Source organism: Strix aluco, chromosome 3 (assembly GCF_031877795.1).
Source record: "Strix aluco isolate bStrAlu1 chromosome 3, bStrAlu1.hap1, whole genome shotgun sequence".
Classification (NCBI taxonomy): Eukaryota; Metazoa; Chordata; class Aves; order Strigiformes; family Strigidae; genus Strix; species Strix aluco.
The window spans coordinates 127,342,535-127,369,684 of NC_133933.1; the positions used below are offsets into that span (position 1 = coordinate 127,342,535).

A 27,150-nucleotide genomic window follows, 5' to 3' on the forward strand; every position below is an offset into this window, starting at 1 on the left:
TTTGGATATATATGGCTTATAAAATATTTACTCCAGCTTTTCAAAAATTCAGTGTGGGTTTGGCTATGGGACTTTCCACACCTTCGACTCAGAGGTAATACTTTGGAAAGGCTAGGAGCCACATACAGAATGACACTCCATTTTACTATTTATACTCCTGTATTACTCCAGTATAATTTATATTGCTCCAGACCAAGAAGACCTCATTTTGGACCAAAACTCCAGTGAGCTATACACTGTACAAATACAGATGAAGGTGATATGTCTGAGCTTGTGAAGGACACAGAGAAGGAGAAAGTTGTGCGATGATGGCTTGAAATAAAAGCGAGTTAAAACGTGTTTTGAAGCACTGATGATAACTTACTATTTCATTTGTTGCAATCCGGTCCCTCCACCCACCTCCACTATATACACGCCCAGCCAAGCATTCATTAGAAAACAAGCCTGCTTTACCTGAAGGGTGTGGAAAGCACAGTATTCGGAGTCTGAACAACCTGTTTCTGTGGTGTTACCCCTGAAAAGTCACTTTCATGCAAGGGAGTGTTAAGACCTCCTTTCAGGGGGGTATCCACATTTGTGAGAGCCATCAAATTCTGTGCTTCCTGTATAACAGACAACACACACAGCACATCACTAAGACTTTCAGAGTCACACTCTACTATACAGATTTAGTTTAACAGATTCAGTAGCAGTAAGAACAGCAGAATTGTTACTTGAATATCAATCAGTTTGCAGAAAATGTTTAACACTCCTTAACACCCATACACTGGTATTTACAAACCCTACTGTTCCACTCAGAAAGGATTTTAATCTTCATTTCCACTAAGATATATTATAAATTGGAGTTGCAAAAATGAGTGGGTTACTTAAATGTTTTGACTTCCTTCAGTTTGCTAGACTCTACAAGACTGAAAGATTTATTAGCGACTGAATACTCAAGTCATTCTAAGGATCCTGATTTTCAGAGGGAACAGCACAGTTGTACTCTGAAATCCAACACCAAAGAAGTTTATCCAAATTGCACTTCAAAAAGAATGTTCCAAGAGAGATGGTTGCTATTCAGATTTTTGGTCCATGACTTTTATGAATATCCCCTATTTTTCATTTTATTTTTCCTTTTTACAATGAAGAATTAAGGCACTCTGAAAATGAGCTGAGATACTGAAACTACTGCATATAGCAATTATCTTCACAGAAGAGTAGTAATCCATCTATGGAACTGTGCATATGAATAAGACTGCGACGTGTGTGATGTCAGAGTACTCCATTTGAAGGTGAACATGACCATTCATTCCTGCAAGCACTGCACAGACACTTAGGTCATGATCTGTAGAGTCAGGAACTTTCTCTTTTCTATCATGAAACTGTTAAAATACAGCTCATTATCAATCAGGGGTTTTGTTTGTTTTACACACTAGATGCACTGATGTCATTTAGCCATTTCCCCACACTAAACAAAGCATTACCCAACTCTACCAGTTTTTGAAAGAGCCCAGACACTCACACCACCAGTGTAACACAAATCTAATTGAGAGGTTGCAAAGGTAGGTTTTTGACCATCTTTGTCTTACGTGGTTTTAAGCTAATGAAGCGAGACACTGTTTTAATGACGTGAACACCACCTACAGTTTCAAAGCTGAGAGGTACCCAAGACAAGGGGAATGATATAAAACCCCAGGAGGATGGTTAATGCTAGAAGTTGCACACAATATACAATACAAAAAGTATCATAGTGTTTTGAAGCATGGTGACAATTGATCAGACAGAAGTGGATCTGCTTCTATGCCTTTCAGTGTGTCCTGAAGAGAATGTGTCACTTCAAACTGCAGTACCACACGTAACCTAAGGAATGTTGGACGGTACTTACACCTTCTATTCAGTTGACCACTGCAATAAAACTCAAAAGCCTGTTCTCTATATTTATACTCTACCTGCAGGATCCTGTCTTGTGCTGCTGGAGTTTTTGGAGTCCTTAGGGCTATGCTGTTGTTAGTCACATTATATTCAGACAGAAGAGTGCTGGAAGCTGAGTTTGTAATTCCAGATTCCTCAGCGGTCTGGCGTGCAATCTCACTTGCCTGGCCTACTTTTACAACTTCTTCAAGTTCTGTATCAGATATCTTTAAAAGAGAAAATTCCAAGGCATTGTAAGATAAAATACAACCACAAGATCCACTTGATAAAACAGAAATCATTGATTGGCATTGTCCTTATAAGTCATTTATTGATCAATGAACAGCTTACCTGAGGAGCTGGAAGCACTAGTTTACTTCTTTTTTTGGTAAATTCTGACACTCCACTGGTCTGTAAAATAGCTGAAGGCAAGTCTGACTCTTTTTTCCGTTTCATATGTTGTTTGTCTTTTTTGCGCTCTCTTCCCTCCCTTTCACTGTCATTATGGGTAAGAGAATCATTTTAGAACACAGAGAACAGCTACAAAGTAAAACAAGCAAAGAGCAAAAAGCCTGTACCCTAACCAAAAGTTGGATATGCTGAAATAAAACATGTTGCAGAAGAGTGGTGAAGAAGATAAGTGATTAGATATGGTCTGCAGGTCTTGCAGCAGAACCCAGAACAAGGCAGCGTTAATGCTTTCAAATTATGGGATTAGGCAACAGGTGGTTGCTTTGGCTACAATCAACAGCCACCTTCATCTGCAACAGTCACTGGAGCAAGAAAAAACTGTCAGTCCAAGAATTCAGATAGCAAGAATCAGAGGATGTGAACAGTCCCTTTTTCTCCAGCAGCTGTTAAGGGAAGTTAAACATTTTCTGTGGGATATGGGAACCAATTTCTCTTCAATATTTAGTAAAAATGGTATTTTCTTCAAACAGCAATGGAGTCAGCCTGTGAAATCATAAGCTTCAGTTTGAAGCTCCTGCCAGACCCTCTGAACCATGCAGAAAGAATCAATTAGATCACAAGCTAATAAATCAAATAGCATGTAGTACTGGACCTACTTTCTCAGTAAAAAGCAGTTGGCAGAAGCAGTGGGAAACGCAACAGTACAACTAAATACGTACCATACTGCTCATAATGAAGATGGGCATTGAATTTCTCAACTGCATGTTTTGGGATTTTTGGGGGGAAGTGGGAGAAATTAAGCGTTTAAGGAGATTCTACTTTAGAACAATTTCATCAGAAGTAATACTACAACACGTAAAATCTACTCCTGTAAGCTTAATAAAGTTATGACTTGGAGAAAGGATTGCAAATACACAAGCAAACCTACTGCTAAAAGAAAATGAAGCTCAAAAAACTTAAGATTTCCATTTAAAGAACAAGAATGGGCATGAGGAACTTTATTCTCATGGAAAAAAGGTCAACCAGACCTTTCAGAAAGATAAAAAACCCAGAAGACTGAAAGGTAGATGCAACCTGCACTAGTCCCTGTCCCACAGAAAATACAACTCCTGCCCACATTATATTTCAGACATTTCCAGGACTTAACACTTACATGTATGAGATTTTTTTTTCAAATACACTGTTCCCTCCTTAGTACAGCACACACTTACGATCTTAATTCTCCATCCAGGTCTTGCTGTCGTAGCTTCCTGAAATCTGCATCCAGGGACTGGTAGTTTTCCTCTGATGTATCATAAAAACCAGGGGCAGGCTTCTTTTCAAATGGAATTTCTGCATTATAATCCACACCTCTCTTCTTTTTTCTTTTCTTCTGGATCTCAATTCCAGCAGCCCGAAGTTCTCGCCTTTTCTGGAGAGCAGCGAGCCGTCTAAAAAACCAGTAACACCTCGTGATTTAAAGTGCATACCTCTAGGTGGCTCCTGAACCCTCAGACCTAGTACTACTTTAATCAGTTGCTGGTGAGATACGGCTGCACATATTTAAACAACAAGAATGAAGCTCTTGCCACAAATGACTATCAAAAAGTCTGATTCTGCACTGACTTAAGGCTGTGCCTGACTTTATGCATTGTAAATGCTCCAAAGTCAAGAAAAGCAGTCCCAGTATACGAAGCTAAGCATAAGTTTACCTGGCTTCTTCCAGCTGCTTCTCTCTTGCTTTTCTTTTGGCCTTCTTTCCCTGTGTATTAGCCAGACGAGCTCTAGCTTCAGACAGCATTTCAAGTTCATCTACAATAGTACAGATAGTACAGCTATGAATTTGCACTAAAAAATGTAAGGGAAAAAGTAACTTGAAGATCAGAAAGGAATCTTTAAAAGCTGAATGAATCAATGGTTTCACAGGCGTTCTGCATGATCACTAAACTAGTTTTCTTCAAGTTGCTCCACTGTATTTTCTAAATCATTGGCCAGATGGAATGAAGATTTTTAAGAAAAAAGTGCCTAATGTTGCAAAGTAGTATCTACAGCAAATCAAAATATTTACATAAAGAGGCAAACTGACAATACTAATGAAATTATAATTTCATTTACATCTTCATCTGCGAGTACTAGATTAGAGAATTTGTTAATTTCATTTACATCCAGATCAAAAGCGCTCTTGTTTGTGAACCTGTGACTGTTCAAAAACACCGTTAGTCCATTCACAGAATTTTAGCAATGTTTATATTTTGGTTCAAAACATTCCTATGTGCAAGAAAAAAAAAGTCTGGTAGTCCTGCGCTTCAACATGGATTCATCTGGGAGGTATGAGCTGATGAGAAAAGATGAAGATACAGAAACAAGCAGAGCAGTTGCCAAAGCACAGAACAGTCAGTCATGGCAACAGATGATGAAGACAGATTAGAGAGCAGAAAACACACCAAGAAGAGGAAAAGAAAACTGGAAAAGTACAACTGACTGGCCAGATACAGAAATAAGACAAAACCTGTAAAGAAAAAATGATCAGGGGGTGGAGGAAAAAAACAAAACCAAAAGAAACCCAGGGTACGGAGATTGTATAAAGAAGAAAAAGAAGAGATCAGATTTCTGTCAAAAATGGTAAACGAACTCCTATCTTACCTTCATCCATGTCAATAGGATCTGGCCTGGCTGGTTTGGTTTCTGGATTTGGATCAATTTCTCCAGGTTTAAGTTTCCGAGGATCATCGGCAGTTTCTTCCTCATTGTCTCTCTGAGCAGCTTTGTCCCTAAAAACACATTGTATGTATGTCACAAATCTCTCTTTGTTCTCCCCCAGGCTCATAATAACCATCACTTAAATGTTCCCAAAGACTGATCAAAAAAAAGTAACCTTGTTTTATGTATCATACATTAAACTTGTTATATAATTACTGCAGAAAAGATTCATAAACATGGTACAATTACATAATCTTAAATCAAACAAGAGAAAGAAGCCAACATAGTATTACAACAATAAAATATTATATAAAATACCGTATTGACAAAGCTAATAGTAGAGAACTCTCCTGGTAATCTTTTAAACAGTAAGGGCAAGAATTCAAGCAGTGTGGTTTCCCGTTATGCTTTTATACTCAACCAATCACACCAGAATTAAGAGAGCTCACAAGGGAAAACAGCACTTTCCTTCTCATGGCCTCAAGAAACCCTCTGTAGCAAACAGAGATGACGGCTGCATATTCAGCCATTTCAACAACATGTGTTTTATGTGTGTCTTTTTTCATCTCTGTCACACCTCCACTCATGCTGATCAGCCAGTCAAAAAATACCCAGATAAACCTGAAATGGAAGCCTTTAAAAAGCATCACTCCTGATACTCCTCCAGCCAGAACAACCAGAGGCAAGAAAATATACACCTATCTCTACTCAAGCCTGCTCTCCAGGTCCCAAAGCTCCTTCTTTCAAGCTAGACACATCGACTAAAAAGAAATCGTCCTTAAAAATTTGCTTACAAAAGGACTTGGTCAACTTGAAACCACCATACTTCAGTACCACAGGAGAAGGGAATGACATATCGCTACAACAAACTCTGCAGATTTTCCTGGTATGCACCTCTAGCAAAACAGTAACTCACAGCAGAAATTCGTAATGTTCCAAACACTGTGCAGCAGTTCTCCCAATAATGGGGGCAATGGTTCTCCACTGGGTTGGCATGAGCTTGGCCAGGTGCAACAGTTTCTCCTCCTCTTCCCGTGACCACTCTGTCTTTTTGATGCTGGGGTCTAGCCATTCGTACCTGTTAACAAGTGAAAAAATTAAGGATGACAGATCCAAGCCATCCATTGATTTGTCTTGAATTAATTCAGAACAGTGTTTACGCAAATCATCACAACGAGATTTCAAAATCCTGTCATGCAAATTTCATACAAGTTTTTTATGTACAAAAGGATGTTACTTCAGAGTATTTTTATGACATATATATTTGAGCTTTAAAATGTATTATTTATCCACCACTTTTCATACAGATTTTGCCTCTTCTCCCTTTCCCCATCGCTATTCTGGCAAAGGAAGGAGTCACAAAATTAATCCAGAAAAAGAAACGTAAAATCACAACAACCAAAGATACCAGAAATGGTAGATTTGTTTGTCCTGGATCCTTCAACAGTTATCTTACTAATCTCTAGCTGTACCAGTACTGTTACCTTTATACAGAAGTATTCCAATAAATATGTGCAGTACTCAAGAAACTAAGTCTGATTCTTAAATAGATTCATTCTGCATGTATTTGCATTAGTTTTAAGCTTCTATTTCTTCATATAAAATGAAATTCCAATGTGCAATTTCTAAACATTTATCCTCAAGCCAAACTCTCATTATGAAAAATTAGAAAGTTATCAGTAAGAGACATTAATATCTTACAATTTTACTTCCTTGGTAATACTCACTGATTAAAAATGTGTAAATACAAGGAAAAAAATCAGGTACACAATTTATGTGATCCTGCATTTGCTAACACTGCAGTCACTGGCAAAGAGATCACTTGTCTACTTTTGTTCAATTCTTTTCAAGCAGTAAGAACTCAAAACATCTGCAATAGCAGAAATCAAGCAATCTTAAAACTACCATTCCTCTGTGGACATAAATTAATCTGTGGTAATTTCTAAATTCCCACTAATTATGAATCTCATACTCCCAGACATGATACTTCTCTCTTACCATCTGGCTTTGCACTGCTTTGCTGATTTTCTATGCAATAAAGAAGCAATACGAGACCACTGGTTTTTGCCATATTTCATCACAGCCGCTTTCAGAATTTCATCCTAAAAAAAAAAAAAATACTGTTATGGATCACAAGCACTTGCAAAACAGAAAGTCTGAGCTCAAGCAGAGGAAAAGACCGTGGATTTCACATAATGGGCTGAACCAGTGGAAACAGCACAGCACTGCTGCTTCTTTTCCATGTTTTATTCTCAAGATGAACAAAGATTTGTATTTCAAAGGCCAATGAAATCAATAAAGATTAAATGAAAAGACACATGATGATTATTTAGGCCAACTTCAGAGACCTGACAGAATTTCCAAAACAATTACTTTCAACACTAACGCACATTTTTAAAGATTCTGTATGTCTTCTGTGAAGGACACCAATAAAGAGGTAGGGAAGTGTTAGTCTGGCAATGACACATTTGGAAAAAAACCCAAAACTGATAGATACCTTTGGGTGGCTTATTTTAAATAATGCCATAAAATTATCTTTTCTTTTTTTCATATTTTTAATGCAAAAGAAATATTTACCTATCAATGGAATATTCTGTTAAAAAAAAAAGTATCACAAAAATAAAGGAACTTTATAGTAGGTTTCTCTTTTACAAGTAAATCTTAAAATAAATCACTTTAATGTTCAGAACGTAACATCCAAAAGCGCTGATCCCAAAGCTTACAAACTTCTGGAAGAAAAAAAATTAAAACGTAGTGGATTCAGCTTGGGAGCCAGGCTGTTCATATACATCAAAATGCGAACTGACATTTGATCGAAAGTCCTACCAATTGCCTGTCAATCCATCCATCAATCTTTCTCTCCCCTCCCCCCCAAATATATGGGTTCATTATTTCTGATTTCTTCACAGGTCAGACAGTGGTATTTCAAACGCATCAAAGCTATCCTTACAGCCTTGTCAACCACAGATGTTCCTCTTCTGTGTCCAGTAAGCACTTGTTGTGTTCAGAATCTGTTCAGCTGTGCCGTGCAGATGCTAGTCATCAAGGACAGATACTCTGTCTAGCACAGACACGTCTCAGAGCACACAGCAGCTTTAACTGTAAGCTGCTGCCGAGCTCTGCCTTGAGCTGCTACAGAAAACAATTGATGTAATTTCTATTAAAAAGTAAATAATAAATCCCCTCTTGTTTTTTAAAATTTACCTGGTGTTATATGGCATGGAGTAGCCATACTGATGACATTAGCAGGCTTTTTTGTAAGCAATTTGTCATTTTCGTAATGACCTGATATCAACTGGTTCCACTTTCTGTAATTTTTACGTTTTATGTAAAATCAAAACATTAATCAAAAAAATAGCACCACAGTAAGCCATTTCATCTATGGTACACAAAAAATGGTGAAAAAATTATCTATTTAACCCACTGCTGTTTTACTCAAACAGTCACCAAAATTAGTCAGTTACGGAAGACAGTAAGAATGGGGTCAGCACACAGTGATTCTTCCTATCCTCCGCTGAGCTGCAATTCAGCTTCCTCCTGGCACCAAGCTGGTATGTCACAAGTGGTTACAAGCACATGCAGTACATTTCCCAGCACACAGTACATTTATCTTCTGTTAATTTTTCTCACTGCTTTTTGGAAGCATGTACCTAGTATTCACAGCATACAGTGGTAGAGTTCTGGATTTAACAGTGTTGGGTACCTCCTTTTACTTTAAACATGCCACCTAATAAAACTGACATCCTTGATTTCCTGTGTTATTATTTTCCTTTTCACAATCACCTGCAGTTCTGAAAGCACGTGCTGGTGAAAACGTGAGAGGGGTGGGGTTTTTTTTCTGCTTTTGAACAGCATATAAATTTGTGTGTACAAAACACACCAGACTGCAGATGAAGAGCCCATACCCATCCTCACCATTTGGAAGGGCCTTCAAAGAGAAGGGATTCCAGCTGCCTCATAGCCCTAGGGTATAAAAACCCTGCGTGTGCAGTATAAGACACACTCCAGCCTACAAAAAGGACATCCCTGAGGACAGCATGGCCCACGCAACCTCTCCAGCTGCTTTGGGCACGGTTTCTCCAGTGGGCAGAGACAGGACACACTGACAGTTGAACTCCCTGTCCTCCCCAGCACACAGCCTTCAGGAGAAACAACACCAATCTGACCTCTACCCACTAGGGCAGGGGGCGAGGAGGAATCACAGAATTGTCTAGGTTGGAAAAGACCTTGAAGATCATCTAGTCCAACCATCAACCCAACATTAACAGTTCCCAACTCCACCAGATCCCTCAGTGCTAAGTTGACCCGACTCTTAAACCCCTCCAGGGATGGGGACTCCACCACCTCCCTGGGCAGCCCATTCCAATGCCCAACAACCCCTTCTGGAAAGAAATGCTTCCTGATATCCAGTCTAAACCTCCCCTGGCACAACTTGAGGCCATTACCTCTTCTCCTGTCACTTGGTTAAAGAGACTCATGCCCAGCTCTCTGCAACCTCCTTTCAGGTAGCTGTAGAGGGTGATGAGGTCTCCCCTCAGCCTCCTCTTCTCCAGACTAAACACCCCCAGTTCCCTCAGCCGCTCCTCGTAGGACATGTGCTCCAGACCCTGCACCAGCTTCGTTGCCCTTCTCTGGACACGCTCGAGTCATTCAATGTCCTTTTTGTAGTGAGGGGCCCAAAACTGAACACAGTAATCGAGGTGCGGCCTCACCAGTGCCGAGTACAGGGGTAAGATCCCTTCCCTGTCCCTGCTGGCCACGCTATTTCCGATACAAGCCAGGATGCCATTGGCCTTCTTGGCCACCTGGGCACACTGCTGGCTCATGTTCAGCTGACTGTCAATCAACACCCCCAGGTCCCTCTCTGACTGGCAGCTCTCCAGCCACTCCTCCCCAAGCCTGTAGCGCTGCTGGGGGTTGTTGTGGCCCAAGCGCAGCACCCGGCATTTGGCCTTATTGAAACTCCTACAGTTGGCCTAAGCCAGGAAGGTCCAGGCTGCTAAGAAGTCAGGCCCACCAGAGTCCCAATGCCTACAGACGCCTAACCTTCCACGTCCCCCGCTACTAAAGGCCCTGGAAGCCCCAATCCCCCCGCGACCTCCGTGCTGTTACACTACACCCCGCGACATGACCGAATCCCCTGCGCATGCGCACCACCACCCCTCCACCAGCGCATGTGCACTAGTGCAGCACAGGCCCCTCCGCCCCCCCCCCAGCCGCGGAGGCCCCAGCCCTTGGGGGGGTGAGGGATTAAAGCGAGCAGAGGCCTACCTCGGTGTTCCGCCACACACCGCCTTTAATCATAATCCGCGGCATTTTGGCGGCGAAGGGGCTCGAAGTTCTGCAGAGAAAAAGCGGTGGACGGAAGGAAACACCGCTCGGCTCAGCGGGGCCGGCCCAGCCCCCGCGCAGGCGCCCTCCGCGGTACAGGCGGGCTCTCTGCGCAGGCGCGCAGGCCAGACGCGGAGGGGCGGCACCACTGGCGCATGCGGGGAGGGGCGCGGGCTTTGCCGCCTGTGGGCCGGAGGTGCGCGCGGCGGAGGGGCCCGGGCCGACTCCTCAAGGATAAACGGAATATTCATTAAATTCTGTCAAATTCCCCAATGGGCTCAGATGGGGAAGGCTGGGCACTGCAGAAGAAAATCAGATTTCACCGACGTTACGTCTACAATGTGTTTTGTTAATTTGAGAAAAAAATGTAGTCCAAATGGAAGTTAAGGTAATAGCATGTAACATAAAATTAGAAAAAAAAAAAAAAAGTATTTCCTTCCTTCTGTTGTAGGTAGATCTGGTTGCAGATTAACCATATTGCAGCATGGTCTGATTCACCTCTATTCATTTACTGCACCCTGTGTGTTCACTTATTTAGTAGATGCATAGCAGATATAGTTATACCTATTTGTGTGATTTCCTATTACATTTTACTGTTTTGTCCAAATTCAAGGCGTGTTCATAAAGAAAATCAAGCAAATATTTTTGGTTGAAATAGAAAACTTCATAATATGATTTAGAAAAGGCTTTGTTTTTTGTTAAAACTCTGCAAGAATGAAAAATATTACACTTTTAGCTAACAAAGGCAAGTATCAGGAACAGCCCATGTTTATTTTAAAACGAGTATGCCTTTACATTTAAACTTCTCTGACTTGGCAGACTGAGAATCGCTTCCAATCCCCAAAAGTGCAGTGCAGTGCATTTAAGGAACAGACAAGAACCTCATGAGTCATGAAAAACTTATATTTTTATTAGAGGCAAACTCCCAGAGCAATTATTTTTACAAACTCAAAATGTCTTCTGTTGTTCTTACTTACAACTATGAGAAACTTATGCTGTTTACAAACGTTTAAAATTCTTTCAATTAATTCATCCAACTTAAGTTAGGCTCCCTTCTTCATCACTATACACCATACTTTTAAACAATTATCCTCTATCAGATTTAGCTTTCCCAGTCTCATCTGATATATACAATTCTCTCCACCATTTTGTAACTCTTTGTACCGTTCTTGTGAACTTTTCTTCAAGTGATCAGAATTGTACAGTAATGCAGGTAGAAATTACTCCACGTCCGTGTGTTAGTATTTCCCAGAAATGCTTGCCCTTACTCATGTCAGGACAATGTTCTTCTTTCTCATAACTTATCTGGTGGTTAGCTCAACCATTCTGAGATCTGAATTCCCACATTTTCCCACATTCCCAAATTGTGACTTCCCAGCTTGTACTAAAAACATCTGTACCCACCAGGGTTCAGAGTCACAGTTGTTTACTTGCCTGATTTTACTGCAACTACAAAGAACTAGGTCACTTCAATACCTTTGCTGATCTGACCTTAAATACATGCATCTGTTCATGAGTTTCAATCCACTCTTGGAAAATGGTGTTCCAAATCACAGAATGGCTGTGGGACTTCCAGACGTCACCTGGTCCAAACTCCTGCTCTAACAGGGCCACCCAGAGCTGGTGGCCCAGGACCATGTCCAGATGGCTTTTGAGAATGTCCAAAGAGGGGGAGTCCACCACCTCTCCAGTCAGCTGTTTCCAACCTGTCTCCTACGTTACCAGAAAGCCTCTGTAAGATATTATCTATATTTATAAAGAAAAGCATACATTTGAGAGCACTAAAAACCAGTGGTAGTTTCACGTTTACGTTCTCTAAATTAAGCTGTGTGTTTCCTGTGCTGTTTCATGGACTGAGCTGTAGTATTAGGGGACAGTTAGCACCAGCCCTTTGCCATTTTCTTTCCTCACACAAGAGGGTAACACTGCTGTTATCGTTACCACTGAACACACTGCAGTCTGTGATGACCACACAGTGTTGCCAGCACTGTACAACTCTGTAAACAAGCAAAGATTTGTCTAGATTTGAATATAAAAGTGGAAGAAGCATCCGTCTTCACTATACCAGGTAACAACTGCTATTTGGCACAAGTGGTCTTTACGCATTGTATTTTAAATCCACAGTAAACCTCTCTAACAAAATAAATTTTAGAGTTCAAGATACTGCTAAGGTTTTCAATGTAACTAAGTAGCATTTGCAATGTATCAGCAAGTGGTTAAGTTAACTAAGTTCTTTAAAAAGTGTATTATCTATTTTAAGAAACAAGAAGCACAGTAACTATCAGCCTGAGAAAATACAAGGCATTTCATACTAGATCAATTTTATCTAAAAGTCTAATGTTAAAAGATTAAGGATTCTCAGTATCATAAAATACCCAACTAAGGACAACATTACTATTTCTGTCAGACTACTCAAAAAATTATCAAAAGTACAGACAAGATACCTGCCTAATAAACCTAATAAAATTCACAAATATAGAAAACATTTTCACATCCTAATTACCCAGTGATGACATGAATCTTTTGTTTCTGTAATTTTCTAGATACTATTTTTTTTCTCTTGCAAGTATTGCAAGAGAACTTGGGAGTAGGGAATGCAAGTTTCAGCAGATGGGAGGTAGCATTAAGCGTCCAAACACATTGATGAATTTTAAATGAAAAGTTATTACTATGCAATGTAATGTGCACTTCCCTCCCTTTAAACATTCTTTTCGTCAGACAAGAGATTTTTTTTTTTTTATTAATTTTTTTATAAGAAAATAAGTGTCACAGAAACTGTTCAAACTGATGAATATTGGCCATAACTGACCTCATGGTATTAAGTCACTCCGGTGTGGAAGAAGTGCCTCCAAGACCTTCTTTAACACAGCCTGTGCTAGAACTGAAGCTCCCAGAAGAACCTGGAGCAAACCAGTACCCTGAGTTTCACTCTCTGAACCAAAACATAGGATGCATCCATTACCAGCCATTGTTTAGGGGACAGCAGGGGAATGTAAAGCAGTGAACAAATTATTGTTTAGGGGACAGCAGGGGAATGTAAAGAAGTGAACAAATTATTGTTCAGGGGACAGCAGGGCAATGTAAAGAAGTGAACAAATTATTGTTTAGGGGACAGCAGGGGAATGTAAAGCAGTGAACAAATTCAGAACACGCAAACCTCTCCAGAACCAAGTGCCAGTTCACAATTCCCAAGCTTATATGCCAAGCTTATGTTGCCGCTTATGCTTTTCCAGAAGTTTTTTGGTAGGCAGTATCATATTACACCTTCCACACTTGTACTTCTTTGTGTGTGTTTTCACATGCTTTTGAAAAGCACGCTTATCTACCGTAGAAAATCTACACCTTCTGCAGTGCAACCTTGAATGAGTCGCTAAGTGGCGCTTCAGGTGGCTGGATGTTCGGAAAGCAACAGAGCACTGACCGCACTTGAACGGCTTCTCCCCTGTGTGAATTCTCAAGTGCGGCTTCAAGTTGCCGTTGTGGGCTGTGCAATAGCCACACTCTTCACACGTGTACGTTTTGACAGGTAGCTGCTTTTGTTCGTAGCGACAGCCAGTAGATGAGCCTCCCACGCAGGAGCGTGAAGCCAGATGCTGTTTCAAGGACAGCCATTTGTTTGTTGAATAGTCACAGTTCCTGCACTTGAGACGATCCGTATTAAAATGTGTGACTCTGTGTCTTTTCAGGTGGCTGGAAGTACGAAACTTCTTCTGACAAACGCTGCAGCTGTAAGGTTTCTCACCTGTGTGAGTTCTTACATGTAGTTCAAGGTTGCTTAGAACGTGAGTAGTGTACTCACACTCCACACACTGGTAGAACTGTGGCTGACTTTGCACTAGCAAATCATCTTGTGTGTCCCTCTGGACACCTGGCTGTACTCCACAGACTTCCAAAACAAGCAAGGAACTAACACTGTCTGAACTTCCCGAGGAACCAAAATCTCTTTCTGGACACATGCCTACCTGCATTTCATGATGCAAGTCAAGATTCTCTAAACAGCTATCTGCATAGAGGCAGTGGCCATACTCATATCCATTCTGCACGTGAATAAGGCTATGTTTCTGCAAATGGTTTGATGTTTTAAATGTCTTATTGCATTCTTTACACACAAACAGTCTTTCACCTGTATGTATTTTTAGGTGCAGCTGGTAGTTGCTATGAACAGCAGTAGCATAATTGCAGTGTTGGCACTTGTACGTTTTGAATGTAGACAAACTGGAAGGCCATGTATCCTTTAAGTTTTCCACAAATTTATGATATGCACCATCACCCTGAACTTGTGAATGAGAGGCCCTGGAGTTGGAGAGAAGTTCCTCTTTGCAAATCGCAGTGTCCATTTTGTATGAATTCAGAGGAACTTCTGATCTATTCCCAACAACAGGCAAGCTCTTGCTTCCATGGCTGGTTTCAGGGAATTTGCTTCCAGAGCACATTTTTTTATTGTACCGCACATCACCTGCCCGCTCGAAGTCTACCCCTGAAGGCAGCATTCCTCCACTGAGACAATCATTTTCTTTACCAGAAAGAGACAGAGAAACATGGTCCTGGGAATCACTGTCAACTTTGCGTATTTTGCTTTTATGATATTCATTGCTGTGATTCATATAACCACTAGCACCAGTCTTAAACTTTTCATGAAGTTTCTTATGAAAGCTGAGATGTCCTCTAGTGTAAAACACTACATTACACTCATCACATGTATAGTTCTTTACAGGTCTTCGAGTTCTCTTTCTTCCACTTATGAAGCCGAGTTGCTGCCCTTGGCATGTTTCTTTGCCTGCATGTAATCTTCTGTGTCTCTCTAACCCAGTGGTGCTTCTGAATGCTGACTGGCAGAACTCACAGGAATATGGTTTCGCCCCTGTGTGCACATAGCTGTGCCTTACCATGCTTGCAAAATACGATGAAGAAAAGGTGCAAAACCTGCACTGGTACAGCTTATACCCAGCATGCCAGTACATGTGATTTAACAGATAGGATAAGCTAGTGCAGGAGTAATCACACTGAGGACACCGGTAAGGTGGTCTTTCTTTATGTCCCTTCATATGATGAATAAAAATCCTAGGATTTGATGAAGCAAAGAAACAAATTTTGCAGGAAAAACTAACTGGCACATCCAGAGGTGTAAAGTCCCTTTCAATTTTGTTGAAAAATCTCTTGTATTTATTTTCTTTTTTCTTGGTCTCATATTTTCTTTCTTCATATCTCCTCTGCCTGACCTTTCTCGCATTTATTCTATTTTTTCTTGCCTTGTTCAACCTAGTCATTTTCTTATGAAATTTAAGGTGATTCTTAAGGTTGACAGAAGAGAAAAAGGTTCTTCTACAAAAGCAGCATTTATGTATTTTCCTATCTTTATGAGCTGAATAAACATGTTTCTTTAGTTGTGTACTGTATTTATATACAGAACTACAAAACTTGCACTTCAAATTCAATCTTTCACGCTTATTTATAGAACAAGATGCTTTAGGAAGAGGTTTGATCGTCACACTATTACTTAGCCATGGTAAACCTTCTTGCTGGCTTTGGAATTCTTTTGGGCTTGCATGAGGGGAAACAAGTTCTTGTTGCCGATATCTTTTTTTAGGAAATGGTGTTAATGTCTTATAAATATGCTCTTCAGTAGTATTTGATTCAGATGAAAAGGAAGCATTCATCTCCAGTTTCTCTACATCTTTTAGCAATTCTTCTGAAGCAGAAGAACATCCATTAAGAAACAGAGCAGAACAATTACAGGTAGATTTCAGTTCTTCTTTCAAGTTGTGTTCCAAAAGACAACTCGGAGTTTCATCTTCAAATGTACTTGCCTTTCTTTTTCTGTTATTAGCTCCATTATCTTCATTCTTTGAAGAATAAGGATCTACAGGGAGATAAAGTCACATGTATGACATTTCATACAATCCCCAGTGTTCACGATTAATTGGTAGTAATAATCCCAAACCTGTCTAACAACTTACTTGCTCTTCACTCCTTTTGCTTCCTTAGTATTTTCCTATCACCTCTTCTTCCCTAATGTCTCTCTCCATGTGTCCCCCTGTAACTTTTAAATAAAGTTTTAAAAGAAGAAATCCTAGTTAGAAGCCTCCTCCTTCCCACTTCCTCTTTCCACTCAAAGCTCTGAATTCCACAGGAAAACACTGCCTCCCCTATAGTTTTTAATGAAACAGCTTTATGCCAGAATTCCTATGGAAGTACTGTCACTGAACTTTGCTAGGGCTCCATTCTCACAAGCACGATGTTCCTTCTGCTGTCTTCTGTCTCTTGGACAGGAAAGTATTTTTAGTACTTCTCTACACCTTTCTTCCTGAAGGACTTACATCTGCTGTAAAGAATGGTGGTTTAAACCTAAATTATGTCTCTCCCAGTCTCTGCTTATATTGATGAGTTATTGCCTGTTGGTTTTCCCTCCCTAGTATCTCCAACTGGGCTATAAAAAACCTTTAACCTAAGTTTTTATTTTCAGATCTTTCTCCTTAATGAAAGGCCGCTCTTTTGCAAACTGCAGCAGAATGAAACAATACCAATTTATTGCAGTTTCACTATTTTTCACAGGAGTCTGTGAAAGAACTAAGCATACTCCAGCCAATATTCTCCTTCCGCTGCATATGATGTTAAACTATTTTAGAGTAAGCATTTCAACATAAACAGGCTTGGCATTCTTCTATGAATTTCTATGAATTTCAAAAATGTGAGATTTACCAGATTTCTCAAATTCTTGCTCTAGTTTTATTAACAAGTTACCTTTCACTTCAACAACTGTCTCCATCTCCTTATGGGCCTCTGGTTGTTCATCTTGACTGCCATCAGAAAGAACACTTGCAACACCGTCAAATTCCTCTTTACAACTGGATGTCACTGCCAGTGTCAACTGTCTGCTTGTCTTGATGGCATCCTCTCCACCCTCACTGCCAGAAGAGGAGATGAGAGGAAGAATCTTCTGAAGGCCACCATCACATTCTTTTCTGTCACTGGTTTCATTTATCTCTGTAAGCTCCATTTTGCAAGATGGAGTAGGCAACACATAATTTTGACTGAAGTTATCCTTGCCTGCATCACACCAGTCACTTAAGGATGATTTTGATCTGTTACACACACTCTCAGCAACACATTTTTCTTCAGAATATTTCATACTATCATCCTTATTTGGACCAGTCTTGTTTTCTTCCCAAATGCTTAAACTGTTACTATTATTTGAAGGCGCCACATTGTTTTTTGGGAAAATATCATTGTTTAAGTTCGCCTCCTGCTCATCCTCTTCCAACTCGGGAGCCGGCGCTGCCTGCTCCTCCGCATCATCATCCACAAAATCATCATCGCTCAGCACCAAGATAGTGATAGGGAGAACAATTTCAAAGACATCCGATTCTAACGACAGAAAAAGAGACCATTAATACTATTTCCAAAGTACCTAAAGCAATCGCGGCCCAGCCAGTGCGCATGCGCGGCCCAGGTACCCTCGCGCCCGCCCCCCCTCGTTTCCGTGGCCCTCGCGTCTCTCAGCCCCCGCCCGACCGGAGCCTCGCTGGGTCGCTACGAAGGAAACGGACACTTACCGCCATCGCCCGCCGACTCCGACCTCTCCTGCTCCTCCGACATCTCTCGGTTCGGGCCCGGCCCGCACCCGGCTACCTCCCGGCTCTAATGGGCCCCAGGGTCAACGGCTGCAACGGCGCCACGCATGCGCACGGGGGCAACAACCAGCGCTTCGCAACCGTGGGGGGAGTGTTAACGCCTGCCTGCGCCTTCTGATTGGCGAGAGCGGCAGGGGGGGCGTTACACGCACGCCTGCCGTCTCCTGATTGGAGGGAGCTGCAGGGGGAGCGTCACAAGCACTTCTGCCGCCTCCTGATTGGAGGGAGCTGCAGGGGGCGTGGCCTGGGGAGGGGGTGGGGCATCCGCCTGCCTGCGTAACTGCGCGCGGTTCCGTGGCCATGCTCAGTGGTTTAGGTGTCAGCGCGGTCGCTTTTAAGGGGTTTAAAAATCAGGCGATTAAAATGGGTAGGGAGGGGTTTTCGAAAGCTCTGCAAAATCTATTCCCGTTTTACACATGGATACAGGAGGATAACGCTCGAGCGTGTCCAGAGAAGGGCAACGAAGCTGGTGCAGGGTCTGGAGCACATGTCGTATGAGGAGCGGCTGAGGGAACTGGGGGTGTTTGGTCTGGAGAAGAGGAGGCTGAGGGGAGACCTCATCGCCCTCTACAGCTGTCTGAAAGGAGGTTGCAGAGAGCTGGGGATGAGTCTCTTTAACCAAGTAATAAACGATAAGACAAGAGGTAATGGCCTCAAGTTGCACCAGGGAAGGTTTAGACTGGATATTAGAAAGCATTTCTTTCCAGAAGGGGTTGTTGGGCGTTGGAATGGGCTGCCCAGGGCAGTGGTGGAGTCCCCATCCCTGGAGGTGTTTAAGAGTCGGGTTGACATAGCGCTGAGGGATCTGGTGGAGTTGAGAACGGTCAGTGTGAGGTTAATGGTTGGACTGGATGATCTTCAAGGTCTTTTCCAACCTAGATGATTCTGTGTGTGACTCTGTAAGCAAAACAAAAAGATAAGGTCACCCATCAACCAGGCGGTGGAGGGCTAGAGCTCTCTGTGCCCCTGAGCATTCCTTTGGCACGCAGAAATAAAAGAGATGCTTGTGGTCTGAAATAAGAGATGCTTGTGGTCTGGTCACTGAAACGTGTTACCTTCGGGCCTGCTGCTCAGGAGGGGAGGGCGAGGTCAGAGCATGCAGGGCAGGGGGGAGGCTGTTAGAGAGCAGGGCTGAGGACGTGTTTGCTGGGTGAGGATGGGGAGCCGCAAGGTCTTCCAGCAGCTCACCCAGCCCGCTGTTTCCATGGATGTTACAGACGAGCCCTCAGAGGCGGCTCACGCTTCAGAGTGTGAGGGTCTGAGCTCAGAAATTAATGTACAGCTTTCCTGAAGGACATACAGAAGGAGGGGTTTCCTGATAGGTGTATGGTTTCTCAGGGCTTAAAGACTGCTTTGCCCTGCTCTTACTTGCTCCTCTGTGCCAGGTCCTTGCCAACTCATCTTATAAACCAAGGAAGAAGAGTCATTATGTCATTAGATCCAAAGGGTTTTGCAGAAAGTGGAGTAAATAATTATACTGGGTCTGGCTGTGATAGAGTTAATTTTCTTCATAGCAGCCGCTATGGTGCTGTTTTGTATTTGTGACCAAAAGATCGTTGATAATGCACCAGTATTTTGTCTGAGCAGTGTTTGCACATCATCAAGGCCTTCACGTTTCTCACCTTTCCCCCCCATGGAGTAGACTTGGGGGTGAGCAGGAGGTCGGGAGGGCATACAGCTGGAGCAGCTGACCCAAACTCCCCAGAGGAGTTTGATCCAAATGATGGAAGGGTCATTCTATACCAAATGACTGTCTTGTGCGTTACTAACACCGTTTAGTTACAAATCTAAAACACAGCACCAGGTGAGCTGCTATGAGGAAAGTTAACCACCCAGCCAGAACCAGTGCAGGTGCTGATGGCCATCTTACAGAGTGAGAGGAGATAGCATTCCTTTTTTGTTTACTGCTTGACTGTCCGTGCTCTGGGGCTGTTGAGAGAAAAGACAGCAAAGGAAGGTAAACTGAAAAAACTAAACCAGTAATGAAAGTAACACTGGTCATATTTTCCCAGAAGAGATTGTTCTCGACTGGTCTGATGAGCTCTTGGGCGCTACCAAACTCCCAGTCCCTTATGACAAGGTAAGGATGCAGTGAACCCTCATGCAAGGCCTGAGAGAAATGTTCTGCAGCCCCATGTTTCCTGATCCAGCCAGTAGCAAGGCTGAGCACATACTCCCAAAAGGCACTCACGCATTCATACACCCAGTACACAAATATATATACATATACAATATCTAAATATACATATACATGCATGATCAGCCACACAGATAAGCTCGGACAGAACACACAAAGCATTCACACAAATACGGATGGTACAGGTGGCCTCATCCTGTTCCTCCTCACTGCCTGATCACTGTGGGATTCTGTTAATGGAATGGCTTTACATACATATATATATGTGCATACTATATATGTTTATATATGTACATATAGTATGGATCATTGCAATAGCTGGTGTGCTCAAAGTCTTGTTCATGGCCAAAAATCCAGCACACCTCATATGTATATATCAAGCCAAGAATTTATTGTTAGTGCAATTGGTATCTTAACAGTCTAATTCAAGAATCTGTATTAGTTTTTTATTGTTAGCACAATTGGTGTCTTAACAGTCTAATTCAAGAATCATTATTAGTCTAAATCTAATTACTAGGAAAAAAAGAAATTAGAAGATTGCACTTATAATACTTCTGTGGAGAAGAAATCTCAGTAACAGTAACGCGATTAAAACTGTAAAACATGCACTTAATTTCTATCACTTTTTCTGGGTGCCATGCTCACCCTTTCATTGTTTCTCAGGGTATTAAAGTCAGAAGGTTTTATCTGTGAGGAGGATAACACTTGAATTGTCATCCTCAGGTCCTTCATTGGGAAGAATATGAAGTTGATGTTGCTGGTTTCTTCTTCCTGTGGTAGTGGATATTCATGGTATGGTTGTGAGTGACAGAATATGTCCTTAATTCATGGTAATTCCCCAGTTCATTAAGGGAAGAATCCACCTTGTGGCCCATAGACTGGACACATGCCTATTTGGTACGTTTCCTGACCCAGTGTACTTCAAGGGTCCCTGTTTTGTCTGAGGTGTAACTGGTCTGTCTCCTGTGATAACAAGACCAGGCTTTTAAGGCCCATATTGGCACCAGACACTTTTTCACGCCAAGTGAACTGGTTTCAATGTTAGTGAGGGCATCAGGTTGTATTCCATAGCTTGTTGCTTCTTCCGCTGTATTTGTGATACCATGGCTCCCTGCATCTAGAGTGGCTGCAAATTGCAAATGAAATGGTTATGCTGGAAAATTGTCATGCAGGTGCCCATGCTAACTTGGAATTTCAAAGCTGACAGGGCTTTGAATCTGGTTCAGATTCCCAGTCCTGGTTTTTGTTTAATGGCTTGGTTAAGGGCTTACATTACAATTTCTACAAAAATTAGTATAAAGTCTCTAGGAAAGTTAAATATTCCCAAAGGAGAGCTTAACTCATGGAAATTTGTTCATGCAGGGAGCTTTCCTCTGGGTGAAGGACAGTTTGCTGTAACACCCCCACAACCCCAGAATGAAATGACCTGCCTTAGGAGGAGCCGGGGACGGGTGAGCACACCACCAGGAAAATGGGGGAAGCTAAGTGTGTGTAAAACAATTTAAACTCATTATTATTTCTTTTTTTGTAAAATTAGTTCTCAACTAATAATGATTAGACTCTTAAGATTTGAATTATACTAACAAGTTCTGCGTTTGCCTCCTGCCTGAGATACAGCCCTGCAGTGTCGCAGCGCTGACTGTGCTGGCCTGTGGACCTGCTAATATGGACTCTGACCCTGACCTGTGGGCTCGCTGCCCAGCCTGGCCTCAGGCCTGCCTCAGCACCACAGTCTTGCCCGTCTATCGCTGGGCTGTGCCTGACCCTGGCTACTCTCATGGGGCCTGATCCTGACCACGACCTGCTGACTTGTGTTCCCAACCTGACCTTGGTCCCACCCCATCACCATTTGTCTGCTGATCTGAGCTTTTTGTTGATCCAGGCAGCCGCCCCCGGGCCTGCTCTACTCCCTCACCAGGGGCAGAGGGACAGACTCTGTCTGGCAAGGTCCTTGTCCTGCCAGCCCAGGGATCGCCTCTGCTCCCAGCGCCCTGGTCCTGAGCGAGCACCCAGCCTGCGCAGCACCCTGGCAGTATTTTATCACCACCCCCAGGTTGTGATCCTGGGTCCTACGCTGCTAGAGGATTTCCAGTTCTCATTTTACAGGCTCTGTACTCATTAATGGTGCCTCCAGAAGCAGGTGGCACTGTAAGGAACTGAAGGAAGAAATGCCTCAAACATTCATCAACACAGAAAACCTCAAGGACAAGCTGCGGCCTTTGGATTAGTCTAAGGAATGTCACCCAAGGAAGCGGGAGGCTGGATCCAGGGGTGGTGATCCAGATTTCTTTGACTCCCTTTTCCCTTTTCCCTTTTCCCTTTTCCTTTCCTTCTTAGAGATTTATAAGAGACCACATTGCTTATTATCTTTTTCCAAGTTTAAATTGTTCTCTACCACAAGTAAAACATCTTAACCGGTTGTTTGGTGCCATTTCACCTCGTTTAACCTGAGGGGATCACAGAACTGTTGCTATTCTCTGGACTTCCACTCCAGGTTGTGACAGGCATGTTTAGACATTCTGATGAGAGGAATTTCCCCTGTTCCCCTTCTTCTTCCTTCCCCCCATAAAAAACATGTAAAGACCTAATCACAAGCCTTAACTGCAGTGCCTCGCTTCCTGACATACATGCAGCTGCACCTGTTTATTTTTTTTTATCGACAGGCAGGTGTTGTGTATGTAGGTCACTTCAGTACTGCTTTGGGTTGAATTAAAGTGTCGTGGTCTGAAGCTGTCCCACAGCCAAGCACCACACAGCTGCTTGCTCCCCCTCACGAGGCATGGGGGAGACATGGAGGGATAAAGGGAGACTCGTAGGTTGAGATAAAAACAGTTTAATAATTGAAATAAAATAAAGCAATAACAATAATAGAAGTACAAATGGGTAATGCACAATGCGATTGCTCACCACCTGCCAAATGATACCCAGCCCGTTCCTGGCTAGTGATCCCGAAAAAAAACCAAGATCCTGAAACCTCAGTCCCAGGTGTGAGAGAGAACCTCCTCCTTCCCATCCACCTGTCCTTTATATACTGAGCATGATGTTGCATGATATGGAATATTTCATTGACCAATTTGCGTCCAGTGCTCTGGCTGTGCTCCCTCCCAGTTTCCTGCACATGGGCAGGACATGGGGAGTTGGAGAGCCCTTGATCTTTTAGCAACAACTGAAAACATCAGTCCATTATCAGCATTCTTCTCATACCAAATCCCAAACTGAATTCAAAGCACAGCACTATTCTAGCTACTAAGAAGAAAAATTAAATCTATCCCAGACGAAACCAGGACATAAAGTAAAAGTGTAACACGTATAACATGCAGCAATGTTTGATTCGGTCTGATCAAAACATGCATGGATATTAGATAAAGGGAAGGACAAGGTGTAACCCTCTCTATCCAGTTAAAATTCAGCTAAATCCCTGCTAACTTTAGCACACAGCCAATCATCGTTTGCAAATATTTGTTTTATATTCACAGAAATGTTATAGCTGGAAAGCTAAAAGAGGGTAGAGAAAGGCAGTACCATCCAAAGCTAAATATGTGCCTACTTCTAAGTCTGTCTACTGTACCTTTCTGCCTTCTGTGAATCCTACCCAGGTGCATACTAGGTGGAGTGATTTTCCTTTATATAAAGGTATGTTGATAGCCTTCATTCATAGAATCATAGAATGGTTTGGGTTGGAAGGGACGTCTAAAGGCCATCTAGTCTAACCCCCCCTGCAATGAGCAGGGACATCTTCAACTACATCAGGTTGCTCAGAGCCTCATCCAACCTGGCCTTGAACGTTGCCAGGGATGGGGCATCTACCACCTCTCTGGGCAACTTGTTCCAGTGTTTCACCACCCTCATTGTAAAAAATTTCTTCCTCATACCTAATTTGAATCTACCCTCTTTTAGTTTAAAATCATTACCCCTTGTCCTGTTGCAACAGGCCCTGATAAAAATTCTGTCCCTATCTTTCTTATAAGCCCCCTTTAAGTACTGGAAGGCCACTATAAGGTCTCCCTGGAAACTCCTCCAGTTGAACGCCCCCAACTCTCTCAGCCTGTCCTCACAGGGGAGGTGCTCCAGCCCCCCGAACATCTTTGTGGCCTCCTCTGGACCCGCTCGAGCAGGTCCGTGTCCTTCTGATGTTGGGAGCCCCAAAGCTGGACACAGCACTGCAGGGGGGGTCTCACAAGAGCGGAGTAGAGGGGCAGAATCCCCTCCCTCGACCTACTGGCCACACTGCTCTGGTTGCAGCCCCGGATATGGTTGGCTTTCTGGGCTGCAAGCACACAGTGCTGGCTCATGTCCAGCTTTTCACCCACCAGTACCCCCAAGTCCTTTTTTGGCAGGGCTGCTCTCAATCCCTCCATCCCCCAGTCTGTTTTGATAGTGGGGATTGCCCCGACCCATGTGGAGGACCTTACACTTGGCCTTGTTGAACTTCATGAGGTTCTAGAAGCCTTTTTTTTTTTTAAATAAAGTAGCTTTTCCTACAGGCAGGATTGCAGCCCCCTTTTAACAGAAGGTAACATGAAACTCCAGCGCTGTTAGAACAAGTAACTGAAATACCCATCTTTCTCCTGCTGTTGTAGGTAGAAACATTGGTTCAGTTTGTGAAATTCAGATGACAATTCTATATTTCCAAATAGAAGTGGTAAAACCTCTAGGCAGGAGCATTGTCAAAACCCTCCTGAGTGGGAGTATTAGATTAGGCAAAGATGAGAGGAATATTGGCTTCTATGTTTCAGTTCTCAGGGCATTTGGGAATCTCCTACAGAGTTAGGTGACTTGTTGATAATCCAGGCTGGGTAAAGCAGATGCTGGGGTGAGCAGGATGTCTTCCTTAGACCTTTTGCTGCCACAGCAATCCATAGGACACCCTTCTTCTTGTTCCTCTTATGCAAAAAAAAAAAAAAAAAAAAAAAGTAACAAAAAAAATCTCCTCCTGCCGGAACCATCTGAATCTCTTCCACAAGAGGTCTCTGCGGCCCCACAAGAGGTCTCTGCCGAGAAAGGCTCTGAGATGAAACGACCTGAAAAATACACGGGAGATCACAAATAATCTCGTGCCTTTTCACCTGGTCCAGAACATCCTTGTGGAAAGGGGTGGCAGATAAGATCTGAATTTCAAGTATAAGTTAAGGGGGAAAAGTACAAAATCTCAGTTGTAATTATTAAAGCTAATGGAAAGATAAAAGCTCACACATTTGTTTTTCCCATTTCATAGGTGACTTTCAAAATGCACAAAACCCAGCTGTTTTAAAGAGGCTAAACTGCAAGAAACCCACTGTGAATAGGATTTCTTTTTTAGCTGTGAGTCATATCTGAATTCTCAGTGATGTATACACTGATTTCTTGTAGTGATTTGTGTCTCGGTCATTTGCTGAGTCTTTTTTTTCCTGAGCTAGTTCCAAATTTGCATTTTAAAAGCTCAGGGGTTAACAGCTGAAAAGGAGGTCCCAACTCAAGACAGCTGGTGTTTCTTGTAACCTGGGTCTGCATCTGAGGAAATGCAGTAAATGAGGAAACAAACTTAACTTGCAATGTTTTCGTTGTTCATATATTCCCACTGGAAGGAGATTAGTATCTGTTTCCATTCTTTTTTAAAGCATAAACTTTTAAACAGTCTTATTTGAAAAATATCTCCCCCCCCAAAAAAAAAACAAACAACCAAAAGCTGCAAAATCTGCACAAACATTACAAAGCTATAAATGACAAGCCTTTTTCCTTGAAAGTGAGTATTTCCACTCTTTTTCTTAAAATAACAAACTATAGCTCTCAGCCTAGTGCTCCGTGATGCCACCATCCAGCCAGTAAAGTGATCATGCAGTGGCTGAAGAATAAATCTGGCCTATGGAAAGTGAGTCTGGGGAACAGCGGAGCTGCCGGCACAAGCCCATTGCGCAAAACTATGTCCTGCAAATTCAACTTGCAATGGAGTGATAAAAATCTGCCCGCAACAATGTGCCCACGCTCCAGCATGAAAATAACAAGAGTTGTGGAAAGTATCTTGTAAGGAATGTCTGTGATTCCTGCATCTCTGCCTTCTAACTCTGTGACAAATCTGAGGGAAAGAGGGCATCTTCAGATCCACTGTTAACTGGAGGAGGAGTTGGCACTAATTATTAATAGCTGAAGATCTTTATTTGTGAGCTTCAATTACTATTATCCATGCATGTGTGTGTCTTGGTCAGTGAATGGTCCTTTGATTTCCTAGACAGCAGTGACAGAAACAGGAAAATGCACTAGATACTATATTCTTTAAAAATATACTTTGACAAAAAACAACCCAGCAACCTACATCTTTCTGTCTGCAACATAAAAATCAGATGTTGATTTGTACTGAAACTCTGTCTGCGCTGAGTAACAGTCAAATATGTATCTTGTAATTATGGAAGATAATGAATTTTGAAAAACAATATGGAAAATATTGGACACTATGAGAAACTGAAGTATCCCCAGTAAAATGTAATTATTTGAAGTGTGGATTTTTGACATCTCTGGGACTAGAATGGTGGCTCAGATTCACCTCAACGAAGGTCTTGATCTGAAATGCGTAACTTGAGAGTGCAGTCACCCTGGGCTGCTTCTAGAGCAGTGGTTTTTATCCTTATGCATCTAATCCTGTATTTTGGAAGGGCCTGTGACAGTCATTTCGTAAGGTCTTTTATCAGTATGCTTCAGCTTGCCAGCCAGGGCTCTGTACCTCCAGGAGGGTTCTGCAAGCTGAAGAAGTTTGAAAACCATTGCTGTACAGTGAGGGCAGAGGTGAGGTACTCTGCTAGACACCAGCTAGACTGAATCACCTTTTGGAGTGTGTCTTTCTTGATTATGGAAGAACCTGTGGAAATTACATCTTAACAGGCAATCTCTGGCTACAAGACTAGAATGACATGGAGTGCATGCAGCCTTCTGCCTCTGTATCTGTTTCCAGATACCATGTTTTTAGTACCATGCTTAGTGGAGCACAGTCTGATTATAGCCTCTAAGTGCTGCTGCTTTATAAATACTGTTATTTATTGTGGCAGTTCACACACCACTTTGTCTTTCATGCTCCTGATTCCGTTCTATTAGTGGCTG

The 27,150-nt window shown here is 42.3% G+C and overlaps 2 protein-coding genes across 2 annotated transcripts in view; both read right to left on the reverse strand.

Annotated features, from left to right (window-relative positions):
* CDC5L (cell division cycle 5 like) overlaps positions 1-10,419 on the reverse strand; it is a 36,743-nt gene extending 26,324 nt beyond the window's left edge. Inside the window, exons 1-9 of the mRNA XM_074820233.1 lie at positions 10,255-10,419; positions 6,982-7,085; positions 5,900-6,061; positions 4,927-5,054; positions 3,996-4,095; positions 3,516-3,734; positions 2,245-2,389; positions 1,932-2,120; positions 454-602 (exon numbers count right to left, since the gene is read on the reverse strand). Coding sequence (XP_074676334.1) covers positions 454-602; positions 1,932-2,120; positions 2,245-2,389; positions 3,516-3,734; positions 3,996-4,095; positions 4,927-5,054; positions 5,900-6,061; positions 6,982-7,085; positions 10,255-10,299 — 1,241 coding nt within the window. The 5' untranslated portion in view covers positions 10,300-10,419. The remainder of the gene's footprint in view (positions 1-453; positions 603-1,931; positions 2,121-2,244; positions 2,390-3,515; positions 3,735-3,995; positions 4,096-4,926; positions 5,055-5,899; positions 6,062-6,981; positions 7,086-10,254) is intronic.
* A 784-nt stretch (positions 10,420-11,203) lies between these two features.
* Positions 11,204-17,999, reverse strand: LOC141921470 (uncharacterized). Its single transcript, XM_074820234.1, has 3 exons — positions 17,868-17,999; positions 17,056-17,679; positions 11,204-16,174 (listed from the first exon to the last, which is right to left on the reverse strand). Exons 1-3 carry the CDS (start codon positions 17,908-17,910, stop codon positions 13,509-13,511), a joined length of 3,333 nt encoding a protein of 1,110 aa, XP_074676335.1. The 5' UTR covers positions 17,911-17,999; the 3' UTR covers positions 11,204-13,508.
* Positions 18,000-27,150: the final 9,151 nt, after the last annotated feature.